Source organism: Buceros rhinoceros, unplaced genomic scaffold (assembly GCF_000710305.1).
Source record: "Buceros rhinoceros silvestris isolate BGI_N320 unplaced genomic scaffold, ASM71030v1 scaffold12752, whole genome shotgun sequence".
NCBI classification, from domain to species: Eukaryota; Metazoa; Chordata; class Aves; order Bucerotiformes; family Bucerotidae; genus Buceros; species Buceros rhinoceros.
The window spans coordinates 15230-28263 of NW_010398423.1; the positions used below are offsets into that span (position 1 = coordinate 15230).

General features: G+C 39.6%; 1 protein-coding gene across 1 annotated transcript in view; it reads left to right on the forward strand.

Annotated features, from left to right (window-relative positions):
• The window catches only part of MIPOL1 (mirror-image polydactyly 1), a gene marked incomplete at its 5' end in the record, with an annotated part of 132295 nt that overhangs the window by 11117 nt on the left and 108144 nt on the right, over positions 1-13034 (forward strand). Inside the window, 3 exons of the mRNA XM_010131096.1 lie at positions 1447-1576; positions 6988-7021; positions 7281-7451. Of these exons, the coding sequence (XP_010129398.1) occupies positions 1447-1576; positions 6988-7021; positions 7281-7451 (335 nt within the window). The remainder of the gene's footprint in view (positions 1-1446; positions 1577-6987; positions 7022-7280; positions 7452-13034) is intronic.

Sequence of the window (13034 nt, forward strand, 5' to 3'; positions counted from 1 at the left end):
AACATAGCACTATTTGTATTTTTGTTGGTTGTGGAGTTTGGGGGCTTTTTTGGTACTGATAAAGTCTATTTTGTGCCAGCAATATACTTGCCACCAAAATGTACTACCTTGTTCCCATTGTTACATTCTGTGAAGAACCATGAAGTGTTTTATCTAAGAAGCTGTTGTACAATAATGTGTAAAAATGACGTAAGAGTAAACTAATGTATAAAGGCAACAAAGTTTATGTCATTTGAGGTAAGAGTGGAGGGATAAAAGCTCGAGGCTAAAGTGAAAAGAGAGGAAGCCTTTCCTTGAAGTCTTAACCTAATGACTTAAGCATTTGTTGAGAGAGGAGCAGAGAGTTCTGAAGGGGGTAAGGAAATCCAGCAGCAATGGCTTAATACAGAAGGTTCTTGAGAAATAAATGCCAAAATTTGAAAGAGACTCTATGGGTTAAAAGACTTGTGGCTAAACACCAACTTGGCAGACTAGGAGGGAATCACGGAAAATTCTGGAACCTACAGATCTCAGCTGAGTTTTCTGGAGGTGCCCTGTGCCAATCAGAGAGGATACAGTCCTCTGTGTTGGAGTGACAGCAGTCTTTCCATGGCATCCTGAAAGTCCCTAGACATTTCAGCTGCAGGGTTTTATGATGACTGTGAGGAGAGATTTGCAGTATTGCAGAGGGAAATGATGAAACTATGAATATAAAGATTTTAGTGGAGGCAGGGTTGAGGTAAGGATTCTGGCAGAGAGCCAGAGATAGTGTTAGACATATTGACAGGGGAGAGGCAGGGAGAAAACGTAAGCTCGGGATGAGGAATGACTTGAAGGTGTTAGTTTGCTCCCAAGGATAGACAGTAAATCTTAGTTTATTGGCACCTAATGCTCCAAGGTCCATGTATGCCGTAACAGATAATATAACAGTATATTACACAATAAAGGAAAGACTTGGCAGAGCAGGAGAGATGCCAGCTGTGCCACTCTTCTGGTACCAGAGACAGACTATGAAAGTATTAGAATTTTTAATATTCAATATCAGTGTGCCATCCTGATAGGAAGCAGGGTAAGTAGGAGTAGGAGTAGTTTTTATGGATCATTACTTTTAACTTTGTGTCTTAGAAGAGACCTACTGGTGTGTCATATGATTCTGAGCTTTAAGAATTACTTTTCCATTAAACAAGTATTAAGATTGCAAAGCAAATCACTTCCTTGCCCTGTTTGATAATACGGGGGTGAATTTGAAAACACATGGCTTTATTTCATTCCTTACGGTACTCATTTTAGCAATCAACAGCAGTTTAGTATTGTGTCTGAAGAATAATACAGACCTTATCCGGAGTAATCCAAGGTCAGCGGAGAAATGTTGATTTTAGGAGATGCTGGCAAAGGCCCATGTAAGTGCATCTGATAGTGTCTTTCCCTGTCAAACTTGTTTGTTAAACACACCGGTTACTTTTGCAGCTCTGGTGGAAGAAGTGTATTCTGCTCAACGGGAACGTGACGAGGCTGTCATGGCAAGGCTTAGGTTAGCCAATGAAGAGAGAGATGAAGCATTTCTACGAGTCCAGCGTTTAGAAGAGTCTCTCAAAGAGTAAGTATACATTTCCTGTGCAAAAAAGTCACTGTGTCAGTCTGCAACTGTTATAAACTCCTCAATAGTGGGTATATAGGAAAACTTCACACAAAATTCTCTTTGATGAAATACCAGGCTAATGCTGGTCTTACTGTGCTATTGGTTAATTTGGTAGCCATCCCATAAGACTGTATTTTTCTCCTGGAGGCTGAGAGCAAATGCATAATTTTGATCACAGAAATTAAAGTTATAATCGAAAGCTTTAGTATTGATTTATTCAGAGATAACTAAGATGAATGCGACATTTTGTAGGGGTCTTTTGACGGGGAGTATCAGAACGTCAGTCAGAAGTTGCAATGTATAGGAAATCAATTAAGCCTTTAAGCCCTCTAGACATTTCCTTCAGCAAGATGGCTATTAACGATGTGGTGACGTAGTAATAATATATGTTTTTTTCCCGATCTGTAGTTAGGAACAGTTTATAAGGCAGTAAGGATAGAATTCATGTTTCATGGAGTTTTATGAATGTCACATTAATACAACAGAAATGGGCAATCTCATGTTAAACAGAACTATTAAGTCAGGAGACCAAGATCAAGAACAGTTTCTTCTCTCACTTTACAATATTGGCAGCTTTGAAGCTACAGTTTGCCTCTCCGTCTAATTCTTTTCCATCTGAGTTGCGACCATCCTGTTACTGTCACTGGTAGTCCCCTAAAGCCTAGAGTGGCCACTAAGTTTCTCCTATTTTTCTGCCAAGAGAAATACAAAGCAAACAGAGAAGTTTTAATGGTATGAGACTGAATAGGTGCAGCTGTTAGTTAACTAAATGGCAGGCAATTATGTTTTAAATAATTGATTCTACTAATGACACTTTTTCCTTTTTATGGCAGAAAACCAGTCTTCTTCTTTCGGTTAGTTTTGTAGGTAAGGCCAGGGAATGTTATCTAAATGAATTCCAATAGTCTGCACATCGTTTATGCACCTTTACTCTGTGGAATTCACATGTTGCTAGAGTTTGTCACAGCCTGTAAGTATGACTCAACAGCAAGGTTAGGAGATTCCATTCCCACAAGAATTAGCGCACAATTTGTTAGAGTAAATGTCTCTACAGAGGCAATTAGAGGTGTATGTGCATCGGAAATCTTGCTTTGAGCAGCGATCTCTGCGGAAATTACAAACGTGCTTTAAATTCCCATGAGGCATCATAACTGTGAGCCTTACTCCAGTCTTTCCAATTTCTCCTGCCACTCTGCTGATTTTGTGTGTTCCAAGAGTAGAGAAAGCAAGGCAGTTTTCTATGGCCCCAAACATCAAAAGAAACTGTGTATACGCTGTTAGCATAAACTCAAGATCTTTGGGGTTAAAGCACTCAAGTGCTTCAGCAAATTAATTGTTCTGGTCAACAGAGCTTGTCAATAACTTTTGGGTTTCTTGAAGACATCACAGGTTATTAAGTGTGTGAGAAGTGTATTGCTGCATTTTCTGCAATGGAATCCACAGACACACGTGCAGCAGATCTTGACACACCCAAATCTCTCAGAACACAATCACTTGTTTTGCCTTCACCCCCTCCTGTCTGCTTCAGTCACGTGCTGGAAGACCAACTCAGTTCTAAGCAGAAGGATGAGAAAAGAGAAGAAACACCATTTCACGGAGAACATGCATACTACCTTCCCCAAAAGAATGTTATTGCGGAAGGCATTTGGTAATGACAAAAAAGGTGCTTGCTCCAAGGAGCAGGTCAGTAGCTCCCTTGGTTGGTAGCTTGGAGCCAAGCTGTTGTCTGTTATTGCTGTCTTTTGGAGTATAGCAATTGCTGTCATCCACTTGGATGCTGCTTCTGATGCTTTATAGAGAGGCCTGATGCCCTTATGCCATGCACAGAACTGGCACGGGAGATTACCCTGTGGAGAACACCAACCCGGTAACACAGGTAAATAGCACAGTGAGCTAAGCAGCTGCTGGTGGTTCAATACCTGATGAACATTTGCCTTCACCTAAACCAGTGAGCCATTGTCTGGAGCTGGTATCTCTTCCTGTATACTCTGCAAGGGTGCAGGTCAGGGCTTCCATGTGATGCTTGTTGTCATGACAGCCAGCACCAGAAGACTGGGGACAAAATGAATTTAGTTCAGAGGAATTGTCCTTGCCAGGCCACATGCCAGTACTGTAAGGTCATAGTTCCAGTATGTTCCAGGGTCTCCTGTTCTTCATTACAGAGACTGACTGTGGCAATGGCAGCTTGTTGGGAAGAGTCATAACCAAGTCTTTCACGTCCTGGGTGATGTGTGTCCTGTCACCGAGGGCATCCTCTAGACATGAACAAAATCTTTAGGCAGATAGCAAGCAGGCTTATGCCTCCCATAGGGCACAAAGATGTTGCTGAAGGGTTCTGAAAAATGTTACATGCTTTTTTTTCAATGATAGTTTTAGTGTCAGTCAACAGAGCAGTAAAAGAAAGATCCTGACAAAAGTCACAAAGGCAGAGAGCCCAAAAGCTTAATTTGTTCCCACTGTGAAGTTCGTTAAAGTTTGTTGATCATCCATGCAGCAAGTACTTAATGGTAATGAAGTACTGGGCATTAATTGCCAAATGTAATCCTCTCTAAGTGAGAAAAACCTTTATTTCTTTCAAAAGACCGATGGTATGGTACAGGGAAACGTTTCCTGTTATTGGCTTGGTGGGTTTTGTGGTTTGTTTGGTTTTGGTTTTTTTTTTCTTCGCTGGTTTTGAAATCTTTGGGCATTACAGAATCAAGAAGGCAGGCTCAAGAAGGCAGTCCTTCTGTCAGGCTCAGCTGCTTTTCTTCTGGTCCACTTATTCTAAGCTTACAGGATGCTTATTCATGCAGCCACACACCTTGCAAACAAGAAGTGGTTGAGTGGAGCCAAGATTCCTGCTGGAACACCAGCCTGGCTCCAGCACTTGGGCCTTTCAGAACGTTGGGCATCTTTACTAATTGTGGTGACATCTCAACTGAGGTGAGAAGACACACATTTCTACAACTGCCTGGATGTCTGGAATTTTGCAATGGGAGGAGCAAGCCAGGACTGTGACTCAGTAGTGTCATATCGAGGTGCTGCATTCTCAGAAGCAGAGTCAACCTCATGAGGAAATGACTTTCCTCAGCTTCTTTATTCTAAAGTAGGTTGTTACTGTGGCTGAATGGAATTTTTTCTGGAATTCAGCTCACCACTCTGCTAATCCTTTGGAAGGAGCAGAGATAATGGGGTGAGCTCTGAGGGACTTGGTGTATTTTATTTGATTTTGAAGTTTCTTCTGGAATCTTGGAACTTTTCCAACTACCACCCTTAATATTTTCTTCCTGATGTTGGTTGTTCAAAAGGTCAAGTGCTCTGTCTCAGACTTGGAGCACATAGAGGTTTGGGTTTTTTTAAAGAACATTGGCTACTTGTCCCACACTCATCAAGTTTTAGAGCACAGGTCACTCCTTCCATCTGCTTTGGACTTATTCCAATCAGAGATCTTTACAAGAGGGCAATATTGAACAGCCTGCCAACCTTTATCAAAGGCTTTAATGCTTTCTTTAAATTAGCAGCTGGAGCAATTCTGTTGTCCTTATTTAACTGTTAGAACCAAAATTCTTCCAGTCCCATTAGCCCTAGGGGTTACGTTAGCAGAATGTGTGTAGAAATGGGGGGGAAGAGGAATCCTTGGTTACTGCTGTTCAAAAACATGAGAGATCTAACGGTCACTTATTGCTGTGCCCAGCACAGGGAGAGGCAGCAGGGCAGATACACAGCTCTGGATGCAGCTTGTTAAAAACCACTGTCACCTGCGGAGGTGTACGTCCAGCTCCTGACCGATCCCTTGTGGCAGTGGTATGCTGAAGGGCTGCACTTTCAGAAGAAGTTCCTGTTCTTTTTCCCACCCCCATTTCTCCCGAAGGTCTCTTGCTTACCTAGCCTGTTGGTTGGCCGGGTGGTTTTGTTGACCCACACTTTTAGCAGGGTAGAAGTCCTCTGGAGGAGCCAGGTCAGTCCTGCCAATTTGCTTTGACAAATACCGTTCCTTTCATTGTGAATACAAACTAGCTGGAGATCCATTTTCAAGTCCCACGTGAAGTGGCACTTAGAGCAATGTAAAAACCTTAACCGGGAGCTCTACAATGAGCCAAGTCAAGGAGCCAGTTCTGAGAATTTTGACTTATATGTTTATTATTTTATGATTTGCGTTACTTTATGAATGCAGGTCAAACCCAGGTTGGTTTTGACTTTGTTTTGTTTAGTTCTGGTGCTGATTGTAAACCTTGGAGTAGTTACTGCTTGCGAATTTGTACCTGGCTGGTACATTCTCAATTATTTCTTTTCATTTAAAGAATTATTCTCTGTACTGGTTGATTTACTATGCCTTATGTACTATTACGTGGTAAAACTACTGCTTTCATCCCAAAGTGTGCTGTCTGTGACGTTCACTAGCGAAATCTTAGCTTCAGAGCAGCACCTCTCACAGCACTGTTGAAAAGGTGTTGCTGTTTAGTAGATGTTTAATGGTACTATATCTGCCTTTTTAAAATATCGTATGCTAGTGACAGACCTACTTAGAGTAGAAGTAACTAGAAACCGAGTGGTAATGTAACTTTAATATGCTCGTTTTTTCCAGGAAAGAGGTCTTTTCCATTTAAAAATACACGGAAGTGTTTTAAATAATATGCTGTCCATATAACCTTACGTAAAATAAAATGTATCCTATCCTATTTATTATATGTTTTGCTATTACTCTGTGCTTTTGCACAACCAGTGTTCAGTGCTATATGACTAAATTCCTCGTATCATTGTATTTGGCAGGTCAATATGTGTTCTGTTGAAACAGAAGAGGAGGAAAGTGCAGGGGGGTTTGTTCCAGAATTAAATAAGGGCCTTGCAAAGGATTGACTTAGCTTGCTATTTTATGCAAGATATAAAATAAAAATATTTTTAAGGAGATTTCAACTAGGTTTTTTGCTCATTTCAAAAGAGAGATGTGGAAAAATAATTACTCTAAAATTAAACGAAAAAATAAAATCGCAGAAGTCCTATCCTGTTTCATTTGGGGTGCAGTAAAAACAACAAAAATACAACGTCAGGTAAAAGTTGTAAGCCCAGAAATAAATAAAATAAGAGCATCAGTCATTTCTATCGCTGGGGAACTTTCTTCATCTAAGCACATATGAACAATTGATCCTTGTAGTCATATATAGCAGTAAACATTAATAACTTAACAGTCTGAAGTCAGTGCTGAAGATATGGAGCATTATTGAAAGATGGAGTCGAGCAGGTGGCACTTTAATATGTTCAGTGTCATGGTTGACTCTAAAGACTAGTAGAATGAAATTACTTGAGGTTCTAAAGATTTAAAAAGCGAACTCATTTTGCTGCACTAAGGAAATGCTACTGATCAGGCTTTCTGTGTCCCTTTTTTCTAGGCTAGAAAATATTAACCCTGAAGAAAATGACATGGTAAGCCATTCTCTGAGGAGATTTCTTGATGTCAGTCTTATATCTTAGAGGCTTAAGTTCAATTGAGTGGGTTTCAAGAACTAAGATGTGGGAAAAAGAAGAATTGACACACTAATAATGTACATCTTTGCTGCAATATGAAAATTCAATAACTTCACTCAGTCAATTTACAATTCACATGTGCCTATTAATTAAAACCCTATATTAAATAAAATATATTAAAACTTCATGTCTGACTAACATATAATGCTGTTGGTAGACATTACAGGAATTACTGAACAGAATAAACAATGCAGACACAGGGATAGATATACTGAAGAACGGAGCTATAATTCTGAATCGAATACACAGGACCAAAGAACGTAAAAAGAAAATAATAGCTGAGGAAATGAACGCAGTAATAGAACAACGAGATGCCGCTTTGTCTCAAGTAAGTTTCTACACCTATATAATCACTCAATTCCACATTTCTTTTTTTTTTTTTTCTGCTTTACTTTTGGGGAAGAAAATTATTTCAATTATTTCATTTCCTTTTCTCTGTTGAAAATCTCAAAGAGAGCCCCTGGGGTAAATGGGCAATTAAAGATCCCCTGGTTCTTCATGGTGGTGGTGCCCACTGAAATGGCATTGGTGCATTTCAGGAGAAATGGTATTTTTCTATTTTTCTGCTCCTGATCACCTTTTTAAAATAAAACAGTTGTCAGTGTATTGGCCAATCTAAAAAGCTATTAAGGGCTTAGTTTTGCAGTATGCTCTACTGGTGTAATGCATTGGATGACAGTTAACTGGAACTCAAGGACTTGTAAGGGATTTAAGTGGTAGAAATATACATTAAAGGGAGATAAGAGTACCACAACGCAAGCAATTCCTGCCTTTGTGGCTTTACATTCAGGAGATAAAAATCAGCATGTGGTCCTTGACTCTCAGTCTTGCTTCTGCTCAATGACTTGAAAGAACCCAATGTCTCTTTTCTGCTCAGATCGCTCATTCCGTGCCAGTTCCTGTTTTCACAGAGTATTGTCTTCATTCTCTTCACGACGAAGAGACTCTCCTTGCTTTTCCCATCTCATGGAAGAGCATTTCTGCTGAGTTTTCTTCCTCCTCACACTTTTTTTCCCTGGATTTTAACCTAGATTTAGCTAAGTAGGAACAGGCTGAAGGGAGCAGCAGTCCAAGCAGAGGATGTATCTCCTGGGAAAACACAAGATTTTAGACTGGATGAAACTCCTTCTGTATTCATCCCAGATACGAAATTTCATCTGACTCCTCCAGTGTTGAAAATCCTGATTTTTATTGCGAGTTACCCAACTTAGCCCGCATCTAATTAATTTCTATGGGCTTTAAAGTTAGGTTTATTATCTTGAGTGGTATTGCTAAAGTTGATTGAGTTTATGTTGTATCAAAGAGTCTCCTGGTTAAAGAGTCCCTTCTACACACACTGTAATTTTTTACTTTTTTTGCATTCTTTCCTGTTTTAACCTTGAAAGCCTCATCTGTCTGGTGCTCAAAATATTTTGTGTGTCTGTCCACCACAAACTGCAAAGGATGTTAAAGTTGGAAGATGTTAATGATGGACCTTTGCTTTTTCAATCTACTTTCTTTTGCTTTTATAATACGTGATGAGCAGCTGAGCTACTGGGAAACATCCAGCAGTCCAACCAAAGGTTTATATTCTTCCTTTTTTACACAGGGTGTTTGAAAAGTGAGCAGCTTATAAAAGAAAAGCTTTCGGCAAAAGAGAAGGATCTTTTGGTGGCTTTATTTCTGTTCTGTCAGTTTTTGCTTGATTGTTGAAGGGGACTTTCAGGCATACTTGGACCATAAAGCTTTTATGAATGTCAGAACAATGTAATTGTGGGACATTTAATGTATATTTTCATTGAATTTATTTTTAAGCTGCCAGTTAAAGGAGTAGTTTTTTCCAAGTAGTCAGCTTGGAAATTAATAAAGATAATTATTTTATGTAGTAATGGCTCAAGCACCACCATTCACAAAGCTGCCTCTAGGCTTGTCATCAAAAAGCACAGGTAATGTTAAGTAGATGGTGCAGCTGAAAAATTAATTAATAAAATAATAAATCCCTCCCAAATGAAAATTATAAATATGTGGTATTACTGTGATACTGTTTGCAATTTATAATATGACTGTTTTAAATTAATTATTATTAATAGAACCCTATTGATCACATGCGTTTTTTACCCATGCGATGCTTTTACAGCATAACTCTTGAATGTGGAAAATAGGTCCTTGGTATTGAAGCTACCACTTCAACCTGCGTTTCTCCGTTGATGATTCCTTGGGAATTCATACCGTATGTGAATTATTAGCAGTCTTTTGTTAACATTGCCATAGCGGTAGTTATTACAGTGCTAACAGCGAGAACAATAGGAGAGGGATTCCTGCGTTAGACCACAAAGGGACTAGATATCATTCAGGGGATGTGTATGCTTAGCATACAGATGCAAATTATTGGAAGTTAGATCTGAGGTCGCTGCAGGCATTCATATCATCCTCAAGTTAAAATCTTTTTGGTGAAGGTGAGATCATATATGGGAGGTGGGGTGGTGGTGATGAGAACAGTCCGAGACAAAGAGAAATGGAGTAACCTTTTAGCGTGCAGTGGCTGTCCTCTGGAAAAGATATTTTTAAAGTGCAGAGGTCACTGGGCAATGGAAGCTAAGTGCCTCATGACATATTGTGTGAACACCACGTTGCTCTGTTCCTGCTTGCTGTCGTGTGGTGCTGGAGAGGACAACGTCATGCGAGTGACCACCATAACCAGTTCCAACGACAGAGAACTGCCTGTATGATAATAAGGGTTTAGACTGACTGTGTTTAAGGAAGCTGCATCTGTTGTCCTTCCTCATGACTTTCTTGATGACAGCCTGGCATTGGACAGTTAAGCACAATGACTAAAAGTAGTATTTACCTTTTGGGTTTTTTCTTGTAGGATTTCTCATTTTTATCTGTAAGAAACAACGGAAAACCCTTCATGGCTCGAATGCGTTACTTTGATTTCAAGTAATGAATAGGTTACAGTCCTAGAGGGTGGATGTCCTATAAACTGTGTGTTTCCTGTGACCGAGGAAATACAGATGACTTTCAACTCATCTTTGAAGTGTTGTTTTGCAATACTTTTCCTGGTAGTTATACTATGAAGTTGCATTTCACTGGACTGCAATTGCAGTCTAGTTGTGCTTCTTCTATTTGAATTTTACTTGAATAATTTTTTTTTATTCTGCAAAAAATGAAGAGCACTGTCCATGTCTTAGAAAGGTCATGAAAATGGGGTTTTTCTGAGCTATGACACCCAAGAACTGCTGCATGTTTTTTGAGATTTCAAAGGTGAATGTTACTGCTTACTAGGAAGCAGATAGAGGCACTTCTATCACTGTATTGAACTGAGCATGTGTATGTAATCTTAGATCATTCACTAGATTGCTGAGCAAATATGCAAACTACTTTTTGTATGTGTGAAAACAAATAAAATGGTATAAACTCAAATATTTGATACTACTTTTAGTATGTATTTTCAAGTGAATAAAAAACAAACAACTAGAGCGTGGCTAAACATTGACATCCATCTTCTCCTGTACCAACCCCCTTAAAAAAACAAACTCAACTGTTTGGCTGTATTTGCCAAGATATGTTTGTTAGTGAACAGATATTGTGTTATACTGAGGAGCTTGAGTCTCTTTTATGGCTGATCCTCTGAAAGGAAAATGGAGAAAGATGCAGACTGTCATGAGAAATAAAACATCAGTTTCTTGTCTCTCTTAACCCATTCAAGGAAAAAGCTTATTTCTCCAGTTTGTTGTCCTACAGTTCTGCCTTTCTTCAAAAATCTTTTTTGCTGTCGTAATCCAGTTAGTGACAGACATTTAATAACAACTACATATGCCGTAGTGACATGGTGTGATGTTCATAAAACACTTTTAAAGAAGTGGTTTCCAGCAGGAGGCAATACAGTGCAATGTCTTAAACCAGCAACCACCTATTAACCATCACACCTTGTGGACAGGAATGTTAATATGATTACCGGGCTGGCAGCTGACGCTGACGACTTGCGGAAGTCATTACAATTACTTTTCTTCTGGTTTAGAGAAGAAAGGGGACCTTTTTATCAGTACAGCTTGAAGGAAGTGATTTTTAAAAGCTGAATAAGATGGCTTATAGTTCAGGAGATTGTGTGTTTGATAGGTTTTCAGTCCTTTCATTCTGTAAATTTATTTTTAATTGGGAACAGTCAGCTCCATACAGAGCTTTAAATGTTGAAAGTGTAGAATTTGTTGTTAAGGAAAAACCGTGGTTTCATGGCTGGCAAAGTACCGTCTGTAATAGGCTACTCTTGAAGCAATAACATAACTGGCAAGCAGACCTGGTTTTACAGCTTTGAATAGTTTGATCACATCCTGCTGTGCAGGAACATGCTTATGACTGTTCATGTAAAAAATTGGCACGCACCCAGTTGCTCATCTAAAGCAGCTTTAAGTACCTTTCTCCATTTTGAGGCACTGTTTGGCAACGGGCAGCACTTTATCGTCACTGAAAACAAAAGATGAGAAGCACTATGCTTGACTGCCCATCATTATCAGTTTCGACTAATGACTAATAACTGATAAATGTCTGTACTTACAACAAGCCAGCTTCTTGCTAACTTTTTTTTCTTACATTCTACTCAAGCAGTTTCCCTCATTTTACACCAAATAAAGTGTAGAACTCTGTGTTTGCTGTGATTCACGGGCATTAAGACATTCTCAGCACACATGAGTGAGCGGGTCTTACTGAAGGAAGAGCTATATGAAGCGTAAAAACAGCAAAAGCATATATAAAATGAGCACAATTACTTACAGATCCTGGTCCCTTTATTTGGGCACACTCAGCTGATGGGTTATGATGCCTCATGACTCTTTTCTCTTAGGGCAGAGGTGATCCCTTTGCAACCCAAACCACAGGTTAGTAATTTAAATTAGCCATTTGGTTTTAAACTCTGTGTTTTGGTGCCCTTTGACACTTCCTGGCTAAGGATACCAATCAAGTTCTTGGTTGGCAGGAGCACAGTTGAGCGTCCTCCCAGCTGCTCTGCTAGGATGCTTCCCCTGCTGCCTTTCTCCTTTTGCCACTGATATTTGGGAGCAGGAAAAGAAAAGGTAGGACATTATTCACAGTGGCTTGAGAACCAGGCAGCTGCTGTGGGGTACTGGTGATTTTGGTCATGGGCTTATTTGAGGAGAGAATTGAAGGCAAAGGGGATGTTTTTTGTAGTATGAGGATCCAAGGACCATGCTGGTTCACTCTTATGGCTTGTTCCCTTTGGGCAGGCAACAGCAAGTTCCTGTTGCCCTCATTTGCAGCGCTTTGCTCTGAGAGGTAGCAGAAGAATGTGCATGAGGAAATTACTTGCCAGCAGGATGGTTAAAGAGAGAGAGATGGACTGTCTGCAAGATGCTCCTCTTGCCCTGCAAATTTAGTCCTGATGGAATTAGATGGAATAAAATATAGACTAGGTTTTAAAAAATAATAATAATTTGAGATTTAACATTAGAAGTTGCACTGTGACTGCAGGGAGGAAAGAAACAAGAGTTGAAGAAATGCATGTCAGTTCAAATCAGTGGCCTCAGGTATCTGATACCTCACAGGTATCTTTTCTTTGGAGGTAATGCTGAGTAGAAGGGATCCTTAGGAAAGATCATGAAAAGCCAAGTTACATAAGCAATTGCTGTGATTAACAATATTAGTTCTCTATTTGAATGTGTTGCACTGGAATGGTGCTTTAGAATGTCACATTTCATTTCCTGTGTGACCTAAAGATAATCCTTTGACTATCTAAACCCATGTTTTAGGAAGTCCACGTTACACTGAACATAGTTAAATCCAGATTTTCTTCATTATTTTTCAGAATAAACCAAGTGAGTGTCACCGGTTACAGAATTTTCAAAGCACCAAACAGAGCCAGTGAGTGCTGTAGTTGGGAGGCGTGGAGTAAAACTACTGGGAATGATGCTGAAGAGCG